The sequence below is a fragment of the Chelonoidis abingdonii genome, chromosome 10 (assembly GCF_003597395.2).
Source record: "Chelonoidis abingdonii isolate Lonesome George chromosome 10, CheloAbing_2.0, whole genome shotgun sequence".
In the NCBI taxonomy this organism is placed as follows: Eukaryota; Metazoa; Chordata; order Testudines; family Testudinidae; genus Chelonoidis; species Chelonoidis abingdonii.
Window position 1 is genome coordinate 14,818,826 of NC_133778.1, and position 22,098 is coordinate 14,840,923.

The window sequence follows — 22,098 nt, forward strand, 5'->3', positions numbered from 1 at the left end:
CAAAAAAAGGGACATTTTTAATCTGGTTAATAAAATCTCTGGTCAGGCCAAGGGGAACAAAGGAGAATGAATCTAGAGTAAGCATCTCCCTGTCTGGTATCCCATTCTCCGGTTCAGTCACATTGTCCTCAAATGAGAATCCAGGATTAGGGTGTTGCTTACTTTGTGGTTCATTCTGGGGTTTTGTTTTCTCTTCAGGCCTTGTTATCCTTAGTCACTGATTGCTCTCTCCCACACATAGTGCCTTCAGAACTGTCCCCAGAACACAGGACGGACTCTGCACTTCAAAACTCCAACAGAGGCTAGTGGGAGCAATGGATTGAAAAGAAAACCAATGGAATTACCTAGTATTCACCCCAGCTGACATGGTATGGTTGGCTGTTGTGGCTCCTTTATGGCCTTGGTCACACCTGCTCATTTGAGGGGCAGTCATGGGCCTGTACAGAAAAAAATCAATAGCATATTGAAGACAATCTCTCAGAACCAGAATGCCTCTTCAGCCATGACCTGGTAAAACACAGTGCTAATGTTACCATGGGTGGGCGTGGTCATTATACACTAGCATGCTATGTATGCATCGCAGCTTCACCGTACATAGCTCCCTGGACTCATGTTATCCAGCGAGTTACAAAGTACAGTCTTTAGTCTGACTGCCACGGGAGTTACCTGGTGAGAACTTCCACACTATACAAGAGGGCCTGTAGGGAAGTGGCAAGAGCAGCAGTAGCAGCAATCTCCTCACGAGCAGCTGGCACCGTCTCCACTTGTGAGGTCTGCCTCTTCAGTTTCTGCAGGTAACAGGGAACCAGGGCTTCCAGGACCATCAGCATCTGGAGGCTGGGACAACAGAAACCACACAACCTAGCTAGAGAGGAGTGTGCTGCAGAGTGAAATTCACTTCAGGCAGGAGGTTTGAGAGTCCAAAGGCAACCCAAGGGCCACTGGATCTCACCTCAGGCTGTGATTTCATGATATCTCACCAGCTAAACAGGGTTGGGCCTGAGAGGTACTTGGATGGGAGACCCTGCTGAAGGAAATCCAGGTGGTGCAGGAAATGCATATAATACAATTACTTTGTATCAACACAGCACCTTTAATCTGAGGATCTCATAGTCACTTCCAAAGGTGGTTGAGTTATACCTGTTCACATATAGGTCCAGAGATGCCATGCAATTGTGTAATGCCCTAATTTGCATATCAGGTTCATATGCATTCTCTCATTCCAACACATTCATTTTCCCTTCCAAAGATTCCTTTTCTCTCAGGTCCCCCTCCATACCTGCCTAGCTCTGTTTCCACAATTCTTCTCCCCGCTGTGTTTGTCTGCCTCTTCTCTCTGGCTCTCTGCTCCTTCCCTCACATTCCCCCTCCATGTGCTCCATGACCACAGAGATCCAAAACCAGACAGTGGTCCCCAACTTTCCCATGACTATAGACAGATGGTTAGAGTGACTGGCTTTCTAGTGCTGCTCTGTCCATTACGCTACCTGGGGCTCTAGCCATACGGCTGTTGACAGCTTGGGAGCTGTGCTCTATGAAAGGCGCCTATGGATTGAGAAGTCCTCGGGGTCTCTATGATTTAGAGGCCCAAAGCAGACATCCAGGACCCTAACCACAAAGCATCTTTCCCATACAGATGCCGTCCTTAACCAATGAAAGTGATTTGAGAGCAGCAGATGCTCGAGGGCTTGGGTGTGTTCCAGGCGCACAAGATGACTGAACACAGCTGAGTTTCCTATCATCATGCCTATGTTACTGATGGTAAAGGGAGGCATAGAAGGGCTAGGTGACCTGCCCAAGGTCATACATCCTGTCTGTGGCAGTCAGGGACAACCCAGGTCTCCTGACTCCCACTCCCAAATCATTTCTGTACCAGGGCCCCAGCAAGGTGTTAGCGGAGGGACAGTGCTTGCTGCTGGAGGCGGTTTCTTTCAAATGAGATAGGAAAACAAGGTCTTGCCTGCTTGTATTTATTAAAGCTTTCTTGCAAGAATAGGGCTATAATGATTGAACAGCCAGTTGTAATTTGGATAATTGCCAGAGCTGTGCCGAGTACACACAGGTTTTATTTAAATTCCAAAACTTTTCACTAGAGAACATTACAAATACAGCACCTTTCACCATTCTAATGTCATCTGTATTTTTTTTAAAGCGGAAGAAGATTCTGAACAGACAACACCTTCTAAAAGCCCCAAAACAGCCATGCTTGGAATCCTCTTGCCTAATGTTACCTCCCCTACTTCTACTGAACTGTGTTTTATTCCTCACACACCAAGCTATTCTTTTCCCTTTCCAAGCATGAATAAACTAAGACAGAAATCAAAGAGATGTTACCTTCTAAATGATTCAGGAGCATATGCCACCACAGTTACACACAGCTTGATGGCTTCACTGATAGAAAAGGTCAGATCCTCATTCCCATAGCAGAAATCTGAGGGGATGAGAACAACATAGGAAGTACTTATGAAAATTGTATAACTGGAAATGGAGGCAGGTGGAATTCACTGAAAGGGCGAGCATAAGGCCTACAAACCACTTAGATCCTATTTTGAATTTCACCCACTATCAACATACTCTGAGTTGCACCACGACAATAAAGGTTTTAATGACAAGTTTTATTTTTCAGCTAACTGTCATTTTACTAAAAACTGACATCAAATGTGACACTGACCGCGAGGGACTTGTTTCACCCCTTGAAAATCAGGTCACTTTTATTTAGGTGCCTACATATGGATTTGCGGCTAACATTTTCAAAAGCAGCTAGCAATTTTAGGTAATTTTTTTCAAAAGCACTTAAGTCACATTTTCAAAAGTGACTCAAGCACTTAGGAGCCGGAATCTCATTGAAAGCCAATGACTTAGACTCCTAAGTGTTCAGGTCACTTTTGAAAATGGGACTTAGGTGCTTTTGAAAATGTTATCATTCAGTGCCTCAAATTTTTAGGTTCCCAACTCGAGACCGCAAAGAGTCTAGATTTTCAGAATGTGGATGCTCAGCACTTTCTGAAATTATCTTAGAATGTCCCAAGTTGGACACCCAGAAACAGAGAAAACCAAAATTACTGGTCACTATTGAATATCTGGGCCTTATGGGTCAGCATTTTCAAGAATTCAACTTTCATGAAGGCCCCTATTTGAAGGCCAGATTTTCACAAGTGCTCAAGTACCCTGGGGCTCCCTTTATGACACTTATGGGCAGATTTTCAAACAAGTTCAGCACGCAATGCCCCCTTCTGAAAATCTGGCCACTCATTTAGGTTTCTCAGCTCTTTTGAAAAATCAAATTCCAACTGTGGGTGTTGAGCAACTGAAAATCTGGTCAGAGATGTCTGAATTGGGCAACTAAGTTTGAATTTTTTGCCTTATATTCTCACTTTAAACAATAAATCTGATTTTCAAAGCTTCCTAAGGGAATAAGGTGCCAAAATCCAGTCAAGGAGAATTAAAGAGCTTTTCTGGTCTAAATTTCTTTTAAAACCTAACAAGTTGAGAGATGCTGTATTGTGCAATTTGTTCCTGAAAAAGCAAGACAATATCAGCACTCCTTAATTATTTCATATGATAGTTAGTGGTACTAACGTACAATACTGCAAAATCCCAGAACATAACCAACCTTTCCTGTAAATTTGAGAGGGCTTAATGGTTCCTTGAACCCCACATTACTGGGATACCACTAATGAACAGCTTGTGTATAAGATGAATTTAACGACCTGGAAACAACTGAAAGGTTGATATAGTAGCAGCAAACATTATTTCCCCACAAACAGCAAAGCAGCTGAATTGCTAAATGTAGCATCCCATTGCTTCTACTGCTGAAGGAAGGGAGGATCCTTCATGTTTCTGAATAGCCCCAAGTATTGTCTTTAGAGATGGGCCAGAACCAAAATCCCAGAGCTGAACACCAGATAATCACTAATTGGTGTCCATCACTTGCCAGTCATAATCCATCCTGGGGATCTGATGCCTTTGTTTCTTCCCAGCATGGAGCAGAGTAACTGCACTGATTTTGTCTGCATGATGCAGCCTGTTTGGGATCTTTGTTCTTCATTCCCCATTGAGAAAATTCAAAATGCCAGTGGCTGGGCTCAAACTTGCTCTCTCAGCACAACAGAAAATGTTTTTAAATTAAATAAATAATCCTTTATGGAAATACCTAATGGACGATTGGGACAAACCTAACCCTCACAGTTGGGTAAAATGTAAGAAGCTGGTACTGCTGCACTCAAAAACAAAAAGCCTAAATATCAGAGGGGTAACCGTGTTAGTATGGATCTGTACAAGCAGCAAAGAATCCTGTGGCACCTTATAGACTAACAGATGTTTTGGAACATGAGCTTTCGTGAGTGAATACCCACTTCGTCGGATGCATCACCCATGAAAGCTCATGCTCCAAAACGTCTGTTAGTCTATAAGGTGCCACAGGATTCTTTGCTGCTTTTAAAAAAGCCTAAAGCAAATGTTACTGTTAAGCAAATGTTAGATACTAAATAAATAATCATGTCTCTTGAATACAGGGGATAACAAAAGGAAGATTTGCTATTACCTAATGATTTGAGAGGCTTTTCTGCTTTCACCAACTCTAGGATGTCCAAAATGTCAGGTGTATCTCCCTCTAGGGACTGCAGCAGGTCAAACAGGCACTGAGCTGACACTCCTTTGCTGGGTCCATTGTTTGTAGCATCCTGTTTAAATGATACCCATTTATTATTGACTTCTTTATTATTTTATTTGCATCCCACATGTCTTCATTTGCAGACAGAAACAGTTCAGTTTTAATCACGAGTTCATAGAGTTTACAAGTTGAGTTCAGGAGTGTAATCATATAAAACAATATGTGAGCTGTTTGACTTTGCAAACAAAGGCCAGAGCAATGACATGGTCTGGAAATTGTATAGGTTTACTTCCAGAGGGTTCATTCAAGTGCTGTCCTCTGAAGTAATGGTGCTGCATCACAGATACTCAAGGTCTCTAACTCCCTCTGGGCCTTTATATTCACAATCAATCATAGAATCATAGGACTGGAAGGGACATTGCTAAGTTATCTAGTCCACTTCCAAACACTGAGGCAGGACTAAGTATTATCTAGACCATCTCTGACAGGTGTTTGTCTAACCTGTTATTAAAAAAACCTCCAATGCCAGAGATTCCACAACCACCATAGGTGACTTGTTCTAGTACTTAACTGCCCTTACAGTTAGGAAGTTTTTCATAATGTCTAACCTAAATCTCCCTTGCTGTAATTTAAGCTGATTGTTTCTTTTTCAACATAAAAGATTATAGAACTGATGGTCACACTTTATATTAAGGTTCTATTTATAAATAGCTTATAAAAAGTTAATCAATGGTTAATCAATTGCTAGAGTCCAACTGGTGAATAGGTTGCTTATAACCATATATCATGTCTGTACCATGCTCACTACAGCTATTAAACATTTATTAACACTTCATAAACCATTTAAACTAGGAATTTAATATAAAGTATGACTGAATTTACCATACTGGATCAGATCGTTGGCCCTGCTGTCAGCAATGCCCAAGGTCAGATGCTTCAGAAGGTGAAATAAAAAATAATGCACCTAGCCAATGAGCAAAACTGTTGGTGGGGCAGAATAACGGGAGCAGGAGAATTTATTATAATAACTACATAAGAACGGCCATACTGCGTCAGACCAATGATCCATCTAGCCCAGTATCCCGTCTTCTGACAGTGGCCAATGCCAGCCTCTCTAGTCTCCCTAAGCATTTCACAATCACCATCACCATCCTGGTCAAGAGGTGGTGGTATATTCCTACTGCTATATCCTTATTCTAGCATGGAATTTCTATCCATAGAGATTCTATGGTACAATTTGATTCATTTAAGATTTTGACTATATTTGACTCTATGCTTCCTATCACATATAGTGCCACCCCTACAACAGCAGGACCTATTCTGTCATTCCTATGTATTTTATACTCTAGTGTTACAGTGTCCCATTGATGGTCATTATTCCACAAAGTTTCTGTGATGCCTGTTATATCATTATCCTCAGTTAATACCGGGCACTCAAGTTCATTCATCTTAATATTTAGACTTCTAGCATTTATATACAAGCACTTTTAAAATGTGTTATTTTTTAGTTGTCTGCCTTCAAGTGATGTAATTGAATGGGACTCTTTCATTTCACTGTTTCTCTTCAGTTCCTATCTGGGCTTTATCAACATCCATCCTCTCCTCTTTATTAGAATATAGAGCAGGGGTCGGCAACCTTTCAGAAATGATGTGCTGAGTCTTCATTTATTCACTCTAATTTAAGATTTCACGTGCCAGTAATACATTTTAATGTTTTTAGAAGGTCTCTTTCTATAAGTCTATAATACAGAACTAAACTATTGTTGCATGTAAAGTAAATTAGGGTTTTAACATGTTTAAGAAGCTTCTTTTAAAATTAAATTAAAATGTAGAGCCCCCCGGACTGGTGACCAGGACCCGGGCAGTGAGTGCCACTGAAAATCAGCTCGCATGCCACCTTTGGCATGCGTGCCATAGGTTGCCTACCCCGATATAGAGAATCCCTGCTAACAAAGCCTTCCCTATGGGATCTCTCTGTCCAAACCATGTGTTCCTCCACACTTGTTAGCTTTCCCCTAGCCCTTAGTTTAAAAACTCCTCTATGCCCTTTTTAATTTTACATGCCAGCAGTCTGGTTCTCTTTTGGTTTAGGTGGAGCCCATCTCTCTTGTATAGGCTCTTCCTTTCCCAAAAGGTTCCTCAGTTCCTAATAAACCAAAAGCTTTCCTGCCTACACCATCTTCTCATCCATACGTTGAGGCCCTGGAGTTCTGCCTGACTAACTGGCCCTGTTTATGGAAGTGGAAGCTCTTTAGACAATGCCATCATGGAGATTCTGGACTTTAATCTCTGACCTAGCAGCCTAAATTTGGCTTCCAGAACTTATCTTCTATCTTTCCCTGCAGTCAATTCACTATGCAGTTCTCCCAGTCATTGCAAACCCAACTATCTATATTTCTAATGATTGAATCCCCCATTACCATTACCTGTCTCTTCCTAGTGACTGGGGTTCTCTCCCTCAGAGGTATCCTCAGTGCAAGAGGATACTACAATATCATCTGGAAGGAAGGTTCCAACTATGGGATCATTTTCCTCTGCTCCAGTTGGATGTTTTCCTTCCCTGAGACTTCCATCCTCCTCAGTAGCACAGAGGCTGTCAGACTGGCGGTGAGATCGTTCCACTGTGTGCTGGAAAGTCTCATCTATGTACCTCTCTGTCTCCCTTAGCTCCTACAGTTCAGTCACTCTGGTCTCTGAGGGCCATGAGCTCTTTGCACCAAATGCACATATACGTTAGGTAATCCTAAATATTGCATTCAGTGACATGAACTGGATAGCCCCCACTCTGCTTCTGGGCTTGTGCATGCCTTGTTTTTATACCTGCAGCTTTTTCTGTTTTGTTTTGGAGGGGGCTTTTTTTGTTGGGAGGGCAGGTGTTTATTGGCATAAATTTAGAGTATGTTAGGTATGTCTGGATTTCACATTCCCTCACTAAACTCCTGTTTGCTAGCTCCTCTGGTCACTGAGGAGCTGGTTTTATAAACCCCTGTTCTCCCTGAGTAGCCCTGCCCCTTGGTTAACAGTTAATAGATCCTAAAGGGATTAGTGTAACAAGTACAGTGCTCTTGATTTCCATGAGAATTCCAAGCATGCAGCTCCTCCTTTGTCCCAGCTGCTTTCCCCTTGTTTTCTTCAGTTAAGGCTACGTCTACACTACGCACCGTTTCGGCGCGTTAAAATCGATTGCTCGGGGTTCGAAATATCGTGTCTGGTCTAGACGGGATATATCGAACCCAGAGCACGCTTAGATCGATTCCGGAACTCCACCAAAACAAATGGAGTTCCGGATTCGACATGGCGAGCCGCGCACATCGATCCCGCGCGGTGAAGACGGGTGAGTAAATCGATTTTAGATATTCGATTTCAGCTACGCTATTCTCGTAGCTGAAATTGCGTATCTAAAATCGATTTTCGCGCGTAGTCTAGACGGGGCCTCAGTGTGGAAGCCTGTCTGCATATCCATGCTCTCCAGTGTGAATCGAAGGATCAGATTCTACTCACAGGGAACTCAAGCAGAGGAGCCACGCTGGCAAACAGTTGCAGAACAAAGGGTTTGCGATGCAGAATGTAGAACTGGCGGCAGGCAAACTCAATCGCTTGGCGTAACTGTGGGTTGCTTTCATAGTCAGCATACACCTGAGGGGAAAAGGGAGAGGAAGCGTACAGAGTGACAATTCAATTAAAACAGCAAAACAGTAAATTCTGCAAGGTATTGTGGGCCTTGAAAATAGTATTTCCACATTTCCTCCATAACTGGCCCCCAGAATCCTGCCCTGCAGGTGTTTGATTAGATGTGGGATTCAGCAATCATTAATTTCTCTGAGCTTTGTAAACAATATAATTAGCTAGTAGCCTCTTTTCCATTTAAATTGCCTGCCTGCTCTATTTCCCTACTGATATAATGAGTTACCTTGAAAAACAGCTGCTGATATTGCTTTTGCTGTACTCTGGCAACAAATCCCACTAAATTCCTGCATTTGGGGTGGATTTCACCCCATTACAGACAGCCCATATAAGACCTTCTATGCCACAGAAGTCCGATGGGTAGCCTTGGGCAGGGGGTGCAGGCAAAGTAGCTGAGCTGTACACCAAGGAAATGAGCTCAGACTCTGGCGGCAGAAAATGAACTTTTTGGGGAAGACAAAAAGACATCCCTTTGTCCTGCCCCTGAGGAAGTAAATGTACAAAGTATTTATATTCATGGAAAATAGGATCTCAACCAGGCTTGGTTGAAATGTTGCAAAAAGGGGTGAGAGAAACATATTGAGACAGAAGGTTAGACTGCTAAATTAAGTTTAAAAATAATGTTATAGAACAAAAATCACATGTAACCCTTCTGTTTCCATTATCCTTATTCACTCTCTCTTAAACCTTGATCTTTGATAAATTGATTATTGTTTTCATTGTAAGTATATCTCAGTGCTGTCATATTGTACAAAGAATTGATTATTCAAGCTGGTGTGTACATCGCATTCCTCGTATTACTGTGAGTGCTCAGTGGATAAGGGGCTGAACACTATGAGGGAAGACTTCAAAGGGGATCTGGGACTGGGGTTCACCTCTTGTTAACCTGCAAGGCAAATTAAGGGCTAGCGTAGCCTAGAGGAGGTTGTTTGGGTGGCTAATAGGTTGGTGGGGTCCACACAGCCAGATAGTGTGTGACATGCAAGTGCACTGTAGATTCACAGTTAGTGACATCAAGGTCTTAGATTGTAAGCCCTCTGGGGCAGGGACTGTGTTTTCCTGTGTGCTTAGATAGCCCCTTGCATGGTGTGGGCAGATCCCCAATACAAATGGTGAAACTTGTTCTGTGACTGACCCTGGGCAAAAAGCCCTTAACCTTCCACCTTAGTCTCCCAACCGGTAAAACGGGAGATGCTCATTACCTACCTCCCAGCAGTACCATGAGGTACGTACTGCCGGCAAAGCACTCTTAACAACGGAAAGAACTGAGTACTCAGCGTATTTATTATTGTTGCTTTATCAGAATGCTTCTGTCGCTCGCTGGTTTGCTAGGTATGATAACTCACAGCAGCTCTTTAGTCTTTGGTGTTAACCAGTGGGAGGAAGACACTCACCTGCAGCATGGTGGGGAGGATCCACTGGTATCCACTGAGAGAGAAGAGATGGTTGAAGTGCACAGCAGTGTTGATGACAGTGGCAGCGTACTGCCTCAGCAAGGCACTGTCCTCTGGGTGCAGGATCAGGGCTCCGTTGAAGACATTTAGGAACAGCATAATCTCATCCCCCCAGGGAAATTCACTGGGCATGCCCAGAAACATCTCCTCCAGGAGCTTAATCCACAGGCTTTTCTGAAGGGTATCAAGGCCAAAGAGTTCCTTCCCAGCTGCAAGAACAATGCAACATCGAAGCTAATTAATCACCTTAGCCCAGCAAGGCATTTCCAGCTGGGTAACATTCCCAAAGACCAGTGGAAGGGATCTGCTGAGCAATGACCTCTTAGAGGTCTTAGAGATTTCCTCCAGCCAAACTCATCACCACTTTGGTTACAGATGCTTTTTAAAGGAAGATTGAACCAAATTAATCGGTGGTGCAACTTCACAGATGACAACAGATTTTGGCCAATCATGTTTAAGCAATAGAAAAGAGAAGTATAGAAGGGGCACTGGAAGAATGTGATGAATTATCACAGGGCTTTATTAATCTTTATTCTATACGTTTAAAATTCATTCCATTTTTCATTATCTTTTAAGTTAAAGCAGACCAAATCTTGCATATACCACTGGCAGCTTGTTGACTTTGTGGATAAATACAATTTTTTACCCTTCGGGTTATCCCAGAAGGAAACACACAGCTGGATGCTGATGTGCAATTACAATGCTGCTTTTGAAACTGAATGCCTCCAGTGTCAGCAGACATCCAGTTGCATGACCTGCCAATGCTTACCACACAGTGAAAAGGGTCCTCCAGGGCAGGGGACTGTCTAATCCAACCCCAGAGTTTGATTAGAAAACATACTTGAGTAACAGGATTAACCTCTGAAAGGGGGCAGTTCCTAAATTCCTCTTGCAAAATTTTGCACATGTGCCCATCGTGGCTGGAGACCCCACATTTCCACATGCAAGTTGTGTAACTACACAAATAAATTCCCCTGTGGATATGCAGTTACCTAATTTCCAAGTGCAATGTTGCATGCACAGATGCAGAGATTGCACACTCCATACAAAGTTTGTGAGCACAGCTGTAGGTGCCTTAGCAGTGATTGTTAGTAATCAGAGTGTATAGAGTGCCTGTAACTAAGGCACTAATCCGAAGCCCACTGAAGTCAATGGAAAGAAGCCTTTCTTGTGGGCTCATAATAAATGAAAAGTTTTATACTGCAGCACCTTTACGGCAGTCACATTTATGTACTAACATCTGGACATTATATTCCTGGGCAGGGTATTTTAATTTGAGATGAGATAAACCTCTGTGCTGTTCAGTCTTTCTGAGCAAGTAATAAGATTGCCTGAATGAAGTTGCTGGCGCCAAGTTCAATATGCAAATAGAGCCAGTGAAATCTTTGCCAAGTACTTTCCCAGTACCTTGAGGATCACTGAAGAGGGAGAATTCGGCATCAATGGCACTCCGAGGGAAGGAAGGCAGGCGGAGAAGGTCCTCTTGGAGCATAGACACATGGGACTGTTTGTGGGCCACAGGGATTTTCTGGGTCAGTGATATGAGGAACAGCACCCGTCCTACCTCCTCCAGCTTGCGGGTGAACACCTAGCAAAGAGAGAGAGAGAGACACACATACAGCAACATAGCTCTAATCAGAAGGGGTTTTTAAAGAGAGTGGCATCTTTAAAGATCAATCTCCCCACCTAAGTGCAAAGACAAAGCGGAAAGAGTGGAAGGCAAGTGCCCTGTGGTAACTCTCCCTGAGTGCTACTGAAACATCCTGGCTTATCAGAAGAGCAGGGACTCTGAGGATAGATTGGAGGCCACTCCAGTAGGTGGGGCAGGTGGGCCCAGTGACAGAGCCTTCACCTTTCCTCTCGGGGCTGGGTGATGATACCTGATTCTTCCTGGAGCTGATACTTCCACTGGTACATGATGGGATGGTCACTGTCCCACTACGTGGGATCAAGACCTAATGGGAGAGCCTCTGGAGGCTGTGGTGAGAGCTAATGGAGCAGATGGGACACTATAAGGCAAGGCAATCAATGCCAATTGCTACAGTTGTGCCGCAGGTGATGGGGAGCAGAGATTCCTGTTCCAAGAAGGAATATCTGAGAGGCGGAGCAAGGAAGGGGCAGAGGAGACGCTCCCATGAGGGAGAAGAAACCACAAGTGGTAGCATCTATTGCAGAGACAGGCAGACTTGTGGGGGAAAGTCATCGAGCAGGCTCCCAAAGGGCCGGGGGCTGGTGCCTGGAAAGAAGTAATGTGGATATCCCTGCCTTTGAAGCTGAAGTATGTGGAGTTACCCAGCCACACGTATGAGAACATTTGCAGAACAATACAACTAAAAAGATCCAGTTGGAGGGAGTTTACACTGCCTTCTTCAGTGCCCCGATTTTCTCTAAATACGCAGCATGCCTAGTGACATGACGCCCAGCAGGCTTTCATGCCATAAGCTGCTCTTTTGGAAAAGTGTGCCCCTCACAGCATGAGGGGAGCCCTTTGAAAGGACAATGGAGATGCCATGGTGGTGGTGAGATACCTGTTTCTGAATGAGTTCCTGACCCTTTTCTGGATGCATGTGTACCAGATTGAGCTGTGGAGACACTGACCTCCGGAAAGGATAAATATCCCGGACGTAGGTCTGCAATGGAAGAGAATAACAAATCAAGTTTTTTTTAAAAATACAGCTGTAACTGTAGCCAGAAGCTGGGACTGGATAACAGGGCATGGATCACTTCAATCTCTGTCCAGGGACTCTAAGACCCGTAATTTCCACAGGCCACAGCTCTGTATCAGCGATGATAGAATTCTGGCTACGTATGGCCCTCTAGCTATATTCTGGCCTCTCCCAGTATTCAGGAAGGGATGAAGAAAGAATAAAATCAGCTGGACCAGGCCTTTGTCTCACCTTGTTGTAATGAATAAGGTTCCATCGTTTATCCATTAAAAAATAATGAGCAGACTGGGTTTCAGGTATGTTAAAAAACTCCAAGCACTCCTAAGGGGGAAGAAACAAAGACCAGCTTGTTATTCATGAAGTAGGTTGTACAGAGACAAAGAGTTTTATAACCAGTTATACAGGGACCATTCCTAAATGCCTTGCTGACGTTGGCACATTGTTCTTGCATTTAACACTTTTCTTCTTTTGTTTAAAACTTATATATCTAAATCTACACACACTCATTTCAGTGTTCCTAAAATCTGCTGGATTGACAGTCTGATGTTACCTGCATTTATCCACAGAACAATTATTTCTGCATTCAGACCTGTTCTGTCTCTATAGCTACATCATCATATGGGTATCACTGCCTCCATTACTACAAGACCTGAATCTCTCAGACTTATGTATTTACCCTCACAACACCCCTACCAGGTAAGGAAGTGCTGTGTTACAAAACGTGAAACTAAGACAGAGAGAGACAAAGGTTATATCTACTCTTATGGCAGCGTGTAGACAACAGACACTTCACAACCACCTAGCACAGATACAAATAGCTGCATAGATGGTGAAGCACTGCTTAGGTGGGCAGAGCAGAGTGCTCGACACGCCTGACCCCTCCAGTGCCCCACACACCCAAGCAATGCCTCCCACGTCTACACCGCTATTTTCAGCAGTGTAGTTTGCTGCTGCAGGGAAAGTCTGAGTTACTAAAGAGAATTCTTCCCCAGATATCTGGCTGGTGGGTCTCCCCCACATGCTCAGGATCTAACTGATCGCGATATTTGGGGTTGGGAGGGAATTTTGCCCCAGGTCAGATTGGCAGAGACCCTGGGGTTTTTTTTGCCTTCCTCTTCAGCCTGGGGCATGAGTCGCTTACTGGTATGAACTAGAGTAAATAGTGGATTCGTTGTAAAATGAAAATCTTTAAATCATGATTTGAGGACTTCAGTCACTCAGCCAGAAGTTAGGGACCTATTGTAGGAGTGGGTGGGCGAGGTTCTGTGGCCTGCAACATGCAGGTGAGCAGACTAAATGATCACGATGGCCCCTTGAAAGTCTATGAAAGGCTCTGGCAGCAGGAAAAGGCAAAGCTGCCTTTCCTCACTGCTGGAGTCTCTCTCTACAGCGTGTAGCTGCACGCCACAATGACATGTGCAGACGCAGCCTGCCTTTCATTGCAGTATGCAGCTACATGTATAGTACTACTGCCTGTACTCTACACATCGCAGCAAGTGTAGACATGGCCTTAGGCTATGCCTGCACTGGCACTTATGTCGGCAAAACTTTTGTTGCTCAGGGGGGAGAAAAATTCCCCCCCCCCATAGGGATATAAGTATTGCCAACATAGGCACTCAACACGGCTACACAAGCAATCGTACAGCTGTGCGTTGTAAGCTTGTAAGTGTAGACATGGCCTGAGTCAGTGGCTCTCAACCTTTCCAGACTACTGTACCCCTTTCAGGAGTCCGATTTGTCTTGCGTACCCCAAGTTTCACCACACTTAAAAACTACTTGCTGACAAAATCAGACATACAAATACAAAAGCGTCACAGCACACTATCACTGAAAAACTGCTTACTTCCTCATTTTTACCATATAATTATAAAATAAATCAACTGGAATATAAATATTAGACTTACATTTCAGTGTGTAGAACAGTATAAACAAGTCACTGTCTATATGAAATTTTACTCTGTACTGACTTGGCTAGTGCTTTTTATGTAGCCTGTTGTAAAACGAGGCAAATAACTAGATGAGTTGACATACCACCTAGAAAACCTTTGCATATCCCCCAGGGTATGTCTACCCCTGGTTGAGAACCACTGGCCTAAGTGACTTGCCCAAGGTCATATTTGAAATCTTTAGCAAAGCAAGGAACTGAATCCTATCTGCCAAGTCCCAAACCACTGGATCATCCTCTTTCTTCTTGAAATGCTGATTTCGCCACTGAGGCAAAAACCGGTGGTTATCATGTGGTGGAATCAGGACTACCAAAGAGTTCTTAGTGGGAACAGCTGTTTGGTTCATTTCTTAGGTAGGTAATAGAGCTGGTCAAACACCAGAACAAAATGAACGGATGAGTATGTCAGTCAACTGTTAACTAATTTATTTAGGAAATTGTATCTTATCTGCAGCAGTCTGTTGGCCCCAGAGTTACACTTGTGGGGCATTGGCTGGCAATGGGAACTCCTGAGTACCCCACATTAGACATCAGTTCACTCCCTGGTTTATATAGTAGTGGTCAACCATCTTGAGATGGAAGTGGATATCAGAGCAGCATTTCTCCACCACGCTGAAATCGGGATGTTTGTAAGACTGCATTTCTAAAACTTAGATGTGGCGGGCACAGGCAGCTAAATGTATCAGTAAACAGCTCTACCAAAAACCTCATTCCCACCTTCAGAAGAGCTTCAAATTGTGTGTCCTCATGAACTGGTAACTGGGTTGGGATGTCACACTCGTTCTGTCCATGCACGACAAGGGTCTTTGTGCCTATAGAAAAGAAGAGCTGTCATTTTCTCTCTCCTCCTTTCTCACATAATTCATATGCTATTTCAATGGGACTATTCACAGAGTAAGGCCAATGGGTGAAATTTGTCTGGTGAGGAGCCAACACAAGTTCTAGGTATTTGGAATCCATTATGCAATACTTATACTCCCATTTAATGAGACCTTATCTTTTCTAGGGGGATACAATTGGTTTTAACTCTAACAGTTACGCTAAGGAAGAAATACATATAACATGACAACTCCGTTTTTCGCAGAGCAATCTCTTGTCTGGCTCATGAAGACCTAAGGTTACCACTGTACACTCTTGGTTATTAACTCCAGGCATTGCCATGATTGACACTGGAGGGTTTCAAGTTGACCTATCCCTGAGTGGCAGACTCTTCAAATGATCAGACTTGGCAGTCCCTCAGGGACTGATTGGCACATGGCTCTACGCTGAACAGACTGTTCTGATGTCACTTTTTGTTTATTTGCCTGCAGAGTTCTGAAGGGGCTATGAACTGTTCAAGAACTGAACGGTTCAAGAATTATTTTACAGAGCCCAAATTCAAGGAGGACTGGCTTAAAAATGTCTGATGATATTAAGAGGGAGCTTCCACTGACCTTATTCCAATGGATCTCAAACCAGTAATTCTGTATTTCAGGGGCATAGGAGCAGTAAGGAAAATAGCAAATATAGAAGATAGATAAAGGAACCCAGCTAGGTCTTAAAGATCGTACATGTTCCTACCTGGCATTGAGGCAGTCACCAGCAGTTTTACTTCACACTGCTCCTTTTTCATAGTCTGTTTGAGATCCTTGAAGAAAAGGCCCTCTACATAACCCACCACTTCCCACAGGAAGGTCAGTGTAGCTGAAATGGCATCCATGCCCCATTCACATGGAGTACGCACAAAGTACATGATCAATCCCACCTGCAGAGCACAAACAAAAGAGTGGCACTCAAGCTGCTTTTGTATACACATCACATTGTTTTACTGGCATTAGTCCTGCTTCAGCCAACTCCATGTCCCAGAGTTATCATTAATACAGTCCTCCATTATTCTGAGGAGCAGTCAGTCTGTGATCAACCCAGTCAACTACGTCAGACAGAGGAATTTGTGATGAACATTTATTGTTTGTACTGTCATAGCACGTAGGAGCTCCAGTCATGGACCAGGACCCCGCTGTGCGAGGCACTATACAGACACAGAACAAAAAGATGGTTCCTGTAGCATTACTCGTCATTGGGAGAAGACTCAACCTGTCAAACCTAATACCTGAAAGTTCATGTCGCTTTGCCTGACTATGCCCAATGTCAACTTTTTACCTCCTTCTGTTCTGGGTGAGTATGGGATGCCACTGCTGTGTGCTGAGGGGCTGATCCAGAACAGCCGTAATAGCTGGGATGGGCACTGGACAGACAGGTGGGTAGAGAAGAAGCCACCATGGTCCTTTATACCCTATCTCTATAGAGTGGAGGAAAGGGAGAATCTGTGCAGCAGTGTATGAGGACCAGGGGATGGGCAGTCATGCCTAGTGGTTGGAGTCAGGTGACAGAAACTGGAGCTGGAGACAGAATCAGGAGTCAAGCAAAGCCAAAGTCACAGTCAGGGGCAGAGTGGAGGGGCAGGGAACTGGACCAAATCAGGAAAGCAGGAATTGGGAGTGGAGGAGGATCTGGGATAAGGAGGGCAGGAACAGGCCTGTGATTCCTCACACAGACTCTCCTAGAGCGCAGCTTAGGGGGTACACACGATGCATGGTCTCCCCCAGCAGAATTCCAATGATTGCTCTACAAAAGGGTTGTGCACAGCTGTTGGTTTGGGATGATAGGATAACAGTTTATTTCACTCTTTAATAAATGGGGGGGGGGGGCGTGAATGGAAGCCTGTCTGAGCCGGGTGATCTACATTGACAGCTGAAGGTTTGATGTGCATAAACTGTGTGGACAAAACCACAGGGCACTCTCTCCTTCTAGATTGTAACATATGTGCTTTAGGAAATGGGCAATCAAAGGTTAGGTTTATGGGCTGTAGGCTGGTATTGGGAGCTACTCACCAAGTAGTTAAACAGGATGTGAGACGTCTGGGCAGGGAAGTCTCCGATGTTCAGTAGGAGCTTCCTCAGCATGTACATCAACTCATCCTGGAAGAAAAGCAAGAGTTTTTAATTTCCATCACAAAATGGTCTACAGTTTCCTTCCTTCCTTTCTCGTTCTCATTCTCTCTCTCTCTCTCACTGCATGAAATGGAACCATATGCTTAGGAGAGGACTTAGAATTCTAAGTGCAAGTCCAAGGCCATAGTGAATGTATTCTCTAGGTCAGTGGTTATCACTGTTTCATGTTGTGGATCACTTTCTTACCTAGAGATATCACCATGGGCATTTGCTCTGGCAGCCTCCCAATCCTGTCACTGCACCTTCCCTGCAGCAATTCAAGTTCTTATTTACAATGAAAAAGTGCTACTAGGACAGTATTGGAGAGAGTATATAAAAATTAATTCACTTTACTGTGATCGCTGTCACTGCTTGGTTACAGTCCCCATTTTGGGCAAGATTCTCTGTTGTTTTCTCCTTTGTGCAGCTCTAACATGTGTAGGCTGGCATAGGGATCATCCACCAGTTGAGGATAGACAAAGCACATCACAGTCTGGATACTCCTTTTCTCTTCTCCCTAACTCCAGCTTGGCCCCTGTGCCAGGGCTGTTGGCTAGGCATAGGGACAGGCCATGCCAGCTCTACACCTGGCAGAGGTGCCAGAGAAGTTACAGATGGTCTCTTTGTGATGCTTAGGTGACGCAAAGACAGCAGAGTGGGCCAGAGAATCGAGCTCTTTAGACTTAACTATTTCTTTCCTCTTTTTGTTCTTTTAAGATTTTACATTGTTTAACTTGCTAATCTTACAATTTATTAGTGCAATAAGCTATAACTAAGCTATTCCTTAATTTTAAAATGTTATGTTTCATAAAAGCTTTCTAAAGTTATGGGACTGATTCTAACCTCACTTATACCAGCTTTACTCTAGTTTAGGCAACTCCATTTACTTTATTGGAGACACTTCTGTTTTTTAATGGTGTGAGAGATCAGAAGAGACTGAACAGGTTCCACAGCAATTCCTACATAAAATACTTTGGAGAAGAAGGAAAACTGAGAACAGAGGGGTACATGTTGTGAAAGCCTGGGGTCAATTCTCAGCAGGTGTGAATTGGCGTAGTTGATTCACTGGCTGATTTACACCAGCTGAAAATCTGGTCCCTTATCTCTTCTGTTTTGGAGAGTTTAATTTTTAAATAGTCTCTCTCTTTAGGCATGTCTAAACTGCAATCCCAGGTGTGAATGCAGCATGTGCAGACATGATCTAACTAACTCAGGTAACAACAGCAGTGAAGCCACAGCAGGACGGGCAGCAGCAAAGGATGTACAAGCCTGCCTGGGACCCTGGGTATATACTCAAGTGGCTAGCCTGTGCTGTCGCCCATTTTGCTGCAGCTTCACTGCTACTGTTATCTGAGCTAGCTAGATCAGAGCTGGCTCGGGTATGTCTACATATGCTGCAGTTGCACCTCTGACTGCAGTGTAGACATCACCTGTATTTTTAAAGGTTCCCCTGCCCCTCACCTAGAATTCACCTTTCAACAGCCATTGGTGGCCACACAAGCAGATTCCAACTTTCTACTGGTGACCTGGGCTGTAGGGGAAAGAGTGACTCTTTCAAGTTTGGATGCTTAACAAGGATCAGTGGCTGACTGGGCTGAATTCAAAGGAAACTTCCAGGTCTCCCCTCTAGCCTAAGTGAGAAGCTGTAACGGTGGCTAGGCCTCTGTGCACAGTCATTAAAAACAGAGGCAAAAAGGATTTGACTAGCTTTTCTTCCTGTTTTCTTTTTATTTACTGTCTCATTAATGCAGCAAGTGTGAGCAGTCAACTTTGATATACATGTGATGGTCAGGTGATAAGGATGGTGGTATCACTATCCACAGTGATATCATCATTGCTATCATTATTAGTTCTCTGACCATATCTGCTCAGGGTGCAGCAGCTGTCCAAAAAGCTAACAGAACGTTAGGAACCATTAGGAAAGAGATAGATAATGAGACAAAAAAATATCATAATGCCACCATATAAATCCATGATACCACCACACCTTGAATACTGTGTGCAGTTCTGGTCACCCCATCCCACAAAAAAGAGACATTAGAATTGGCAAAAATACAGAGAAGGGCAATAAAAATGTTTAAGGGCATGGAACAGCTTTCATATGGGGAATCTCTGTTCTGTTTAGAAAAGAGATGACGAAAGGGGGGATATGATAAGAGCTCTATGAAATCATGAATGGTGTAGAGAAAGTGAACAGGGAAGTCTTGTTTTTTCCTTCACATAAAACCAGAACCAGGGGTCACCCAATGAAATTAATAGGCAGCAGGTGTAAAACAAATATAAGGAAGTACTTCTTCACATAATGCACAATCAAGCTGTGGAACTTGTTGCCATGGGAGGTTGTGAAGGACAAAGTATAACTGGGTTAGAAAAGAATGAGATAAGTTCATGGAAGGTAGGTCCCTCAATGGCTATTAGCCAAGACGATCAGAAATGCAACCCCATATGCTCTGAGTGTTCTCAAACTTCTGACTGCCAGATGCTGGGATTGGATGACAGGCGATGGATCACTTGATACATTTCCTTGTTCTTTTCATTCCTTCTGAAGCACCAAGTACCAACCACTGTTGGAAGAGAGGCTACTGGGCTAGTGGACCATTGGTCAGACCCCATATGGACGTTCTTATGTTCTTATTTATATGGTGTCACTAGTGTGCACGGTGTTGTCCATGTTATTATTTATATAGTGCTACAGGGGTGCACGATGCTCTTCATATCAACAAAAGCAACAGATCCCTGCCCCATAGAGCTTACAATCTAAAACAGACATAGCACAGAAAAGGACTACGATGATATGTATTAACTACTTATGTTAAACAATCTGTTCCACCTTGTATTTAGCTGTGACACTCTGATTAGTACAGTTCCCAGACCTGAAGAAGAGCTCTGTGTAAGTTTGAAAGTTTGTCTCACCAACAGAAGCTGGTCCAATAAAAGGTATGACCTTGTCTCTTTAATATCCTGGGACCCACATAGCTACAACACTGCAAACGGTGCTGAATGTCAGGCCTGTACTTCAGGGAGGGTTAAACAGAATTGCTCCAAGGAAGCTAGGTTCATTTGCACAAGCTGAGAATACTTAGCTCAGTAGGATTCATGACTAAGAGACCAAAACAGAGTCAGAACAGGGCCTTGGACAATCGGGGCCAGATACTCAGGTGGTGTAAATCAGCATAGCCCCATTGAATTGATAGGGCCTACACTGATCTACACCAGCCGAGGATCTGGTTGTCAGTATTCTAAGCCATCTTATAATAAAGATTGGTTACCCTTTAAGTGATTTTACTTGCTCCTGTATTTTCGTGCATTAAGTGATGGCTAAGCTCTCCTTTAATGTCTATACTGGGAAAAGGGGAACCTACCTGTCGGTTGCTTATTGTGAGTTTCTCCAGAAAATGCCGTAGCACTGTAGACGGATCTTCAATCAAACAGTTCCATAAGACCTGCTGGGCCACAGCACTCACTGTACAGGAAGAAGAAAAAGAACCAGTGAGTACCTCATCTTCAGGAGAAGTCTTAAAGGGGTATATTTATATTAAAATGTTTGACGTCTACCAGCAAACCAGAGAACCAGGTGCATCTGCAAAAGTGAAACTCAGATGCATGATTACATATGGTCAGTTAATTAAAAACGGCAAATATTTTTGTGAATTTTTTGTTATTCACTAAATAGTATTATTTGTGGCTAGTATTTGGACAGACGCGTGTTTGTGAAAGGGTTACTAAATCCCTCAAATGTCACCAATTTTAGCATAAATGATTATTCATCTGCAAATTTCCATTAGTAGCACAGCTGAACCAGGGCTGCTCACTCAGCTACAATGAATCATGCCTCCAGCAAAGCCTGCACTGACTCACCCCTCCGGCATGCTGCAGCAGCCTATCCCTGGGCAGGGCCCGGATCAATGACCCCCACGTACAAGTATTTCACCCTCACTGCCAGATCAGCAAGTCAGTCTGCGCAATAGCACCACTTGACTAGGAACTCTCCTGCTGCCTCACAGTGTTACAGGGTCCCTAGACTTCCAGCCTGCCTTGATCCTGTCCCCGTCCCTGCCCCAGCCTTGCCCAAACCTTGTTCCAGCCGGCTTCAGCCTTGTCTGTACGTTATTCTGTCCCTGCCCCAGCCTTGCCCAAACCTTGTTCCAGCCGACTTCAGCCTTGTCAGTACGTTATTCTGTCCCTGCTCCAGCCTTGCCCAAACCTTGTTCCAGCCGACTTCAGCCTTGTCAGTACGTTATTCTGACCCTGCCCCAGCCTTGCCCAAACCTTCTTCCACCTGCCTCCTGACCCCCAGAACCTTGGACTAACTTCAATGCAGCTTCAAATTCTTGGCCTACTTCCAGACTCCGACTGCAATCCTGATTTGGCTTGTTTATGGACCCAGACCTTGGTTCTGACCCACGGCCCGTCCCCAGACCCTGGTTTAAATGCTGCTCTCAGCCCAGTCCTGACTCTGTGGCCAGCTTTGACCCTTGGTATCTGTTCTTGACCACTACTCCAAGCACCAGCCCTGATCGTCCAGAACCCAGAGCCTGACAATAGCAGTTTATAAAACTTTCTACAGACGTGCTTATAACCATCGATGACACACTCTATTCATGTCTGTAACATGATTATAAGGTCCAGTCATTTAAAAACTCTTCATACACTATTTATAGGCAGAATTAGAGACAACACAGCTAGTGATGCCTATAGTTATAGTGCCTGACACTTCCCACTGTAAGATCCTCTTTTCAGCTGTTCACAATTTTGCCAAACTTTAACT

At 43.9% G+C, this 22,098-nt stretch overlaps 1 protein-coding gene across 13 annotated transcripts in view; it reads right to left on the minus strand.

Moving 5' to 3' along the window:
- The window catches only part of UNC80 (unc-80 subunit of NALCN channel complex), a 201,327-nt gene that overhangs the window by 50,835 nt on the left and 128,394 nt on the right, over positions 1-22,098 (minus strand). For all 13 annotated transcript variants that reach the window (XM_032765081.2, XM_075069958.1, XM_032765079.2 and 10 more), the window contains 13 exons: positions 20,693-20,793; positions 17,232-17,318; positions 15,922-16,105; positions 15,079-15,173; positions 12,648-12,737; positions 12,279-12,380; positions 11,158-11,338; positions 9,691-9,959; positions 8,114-8,248; positions 4,544-4,682; positions 2,335-2,431; positions 667-837; positions 345-437 (listed from right to left, as the gene is read on the minus strand). In XM_032765081.2, coding sequence (XP_032620972.1) covers positions 345-437; positions 667-837; positions 2,335-2,431; positions 4,544-4,682; positions 8,114-8,248; positions 9,691-9,959; positions 11,158-11,338; positions 12,279-12,380; positions 12,648-12,737; positions 15,079-15,173; positions 15,922-16,105; positions 17,232-17,318; positions 20,693-20,793 — 1,744 coding nt within the window. The remainder of the gene's footprint in view (positions 1-344; positions 438-666; positions 838-2,334; positions 2,432-4,543; positions 4,683-8,113; positions 8,249-9,690; positions 9,960-11,157; positions 11,339-12,278; positions 12,381-12,647; positions 12,738-15,078; positions 15,174-15,921; positions 16,106-17,231; positions 17,319-20,692; positions 20,794-22,098) is intronic.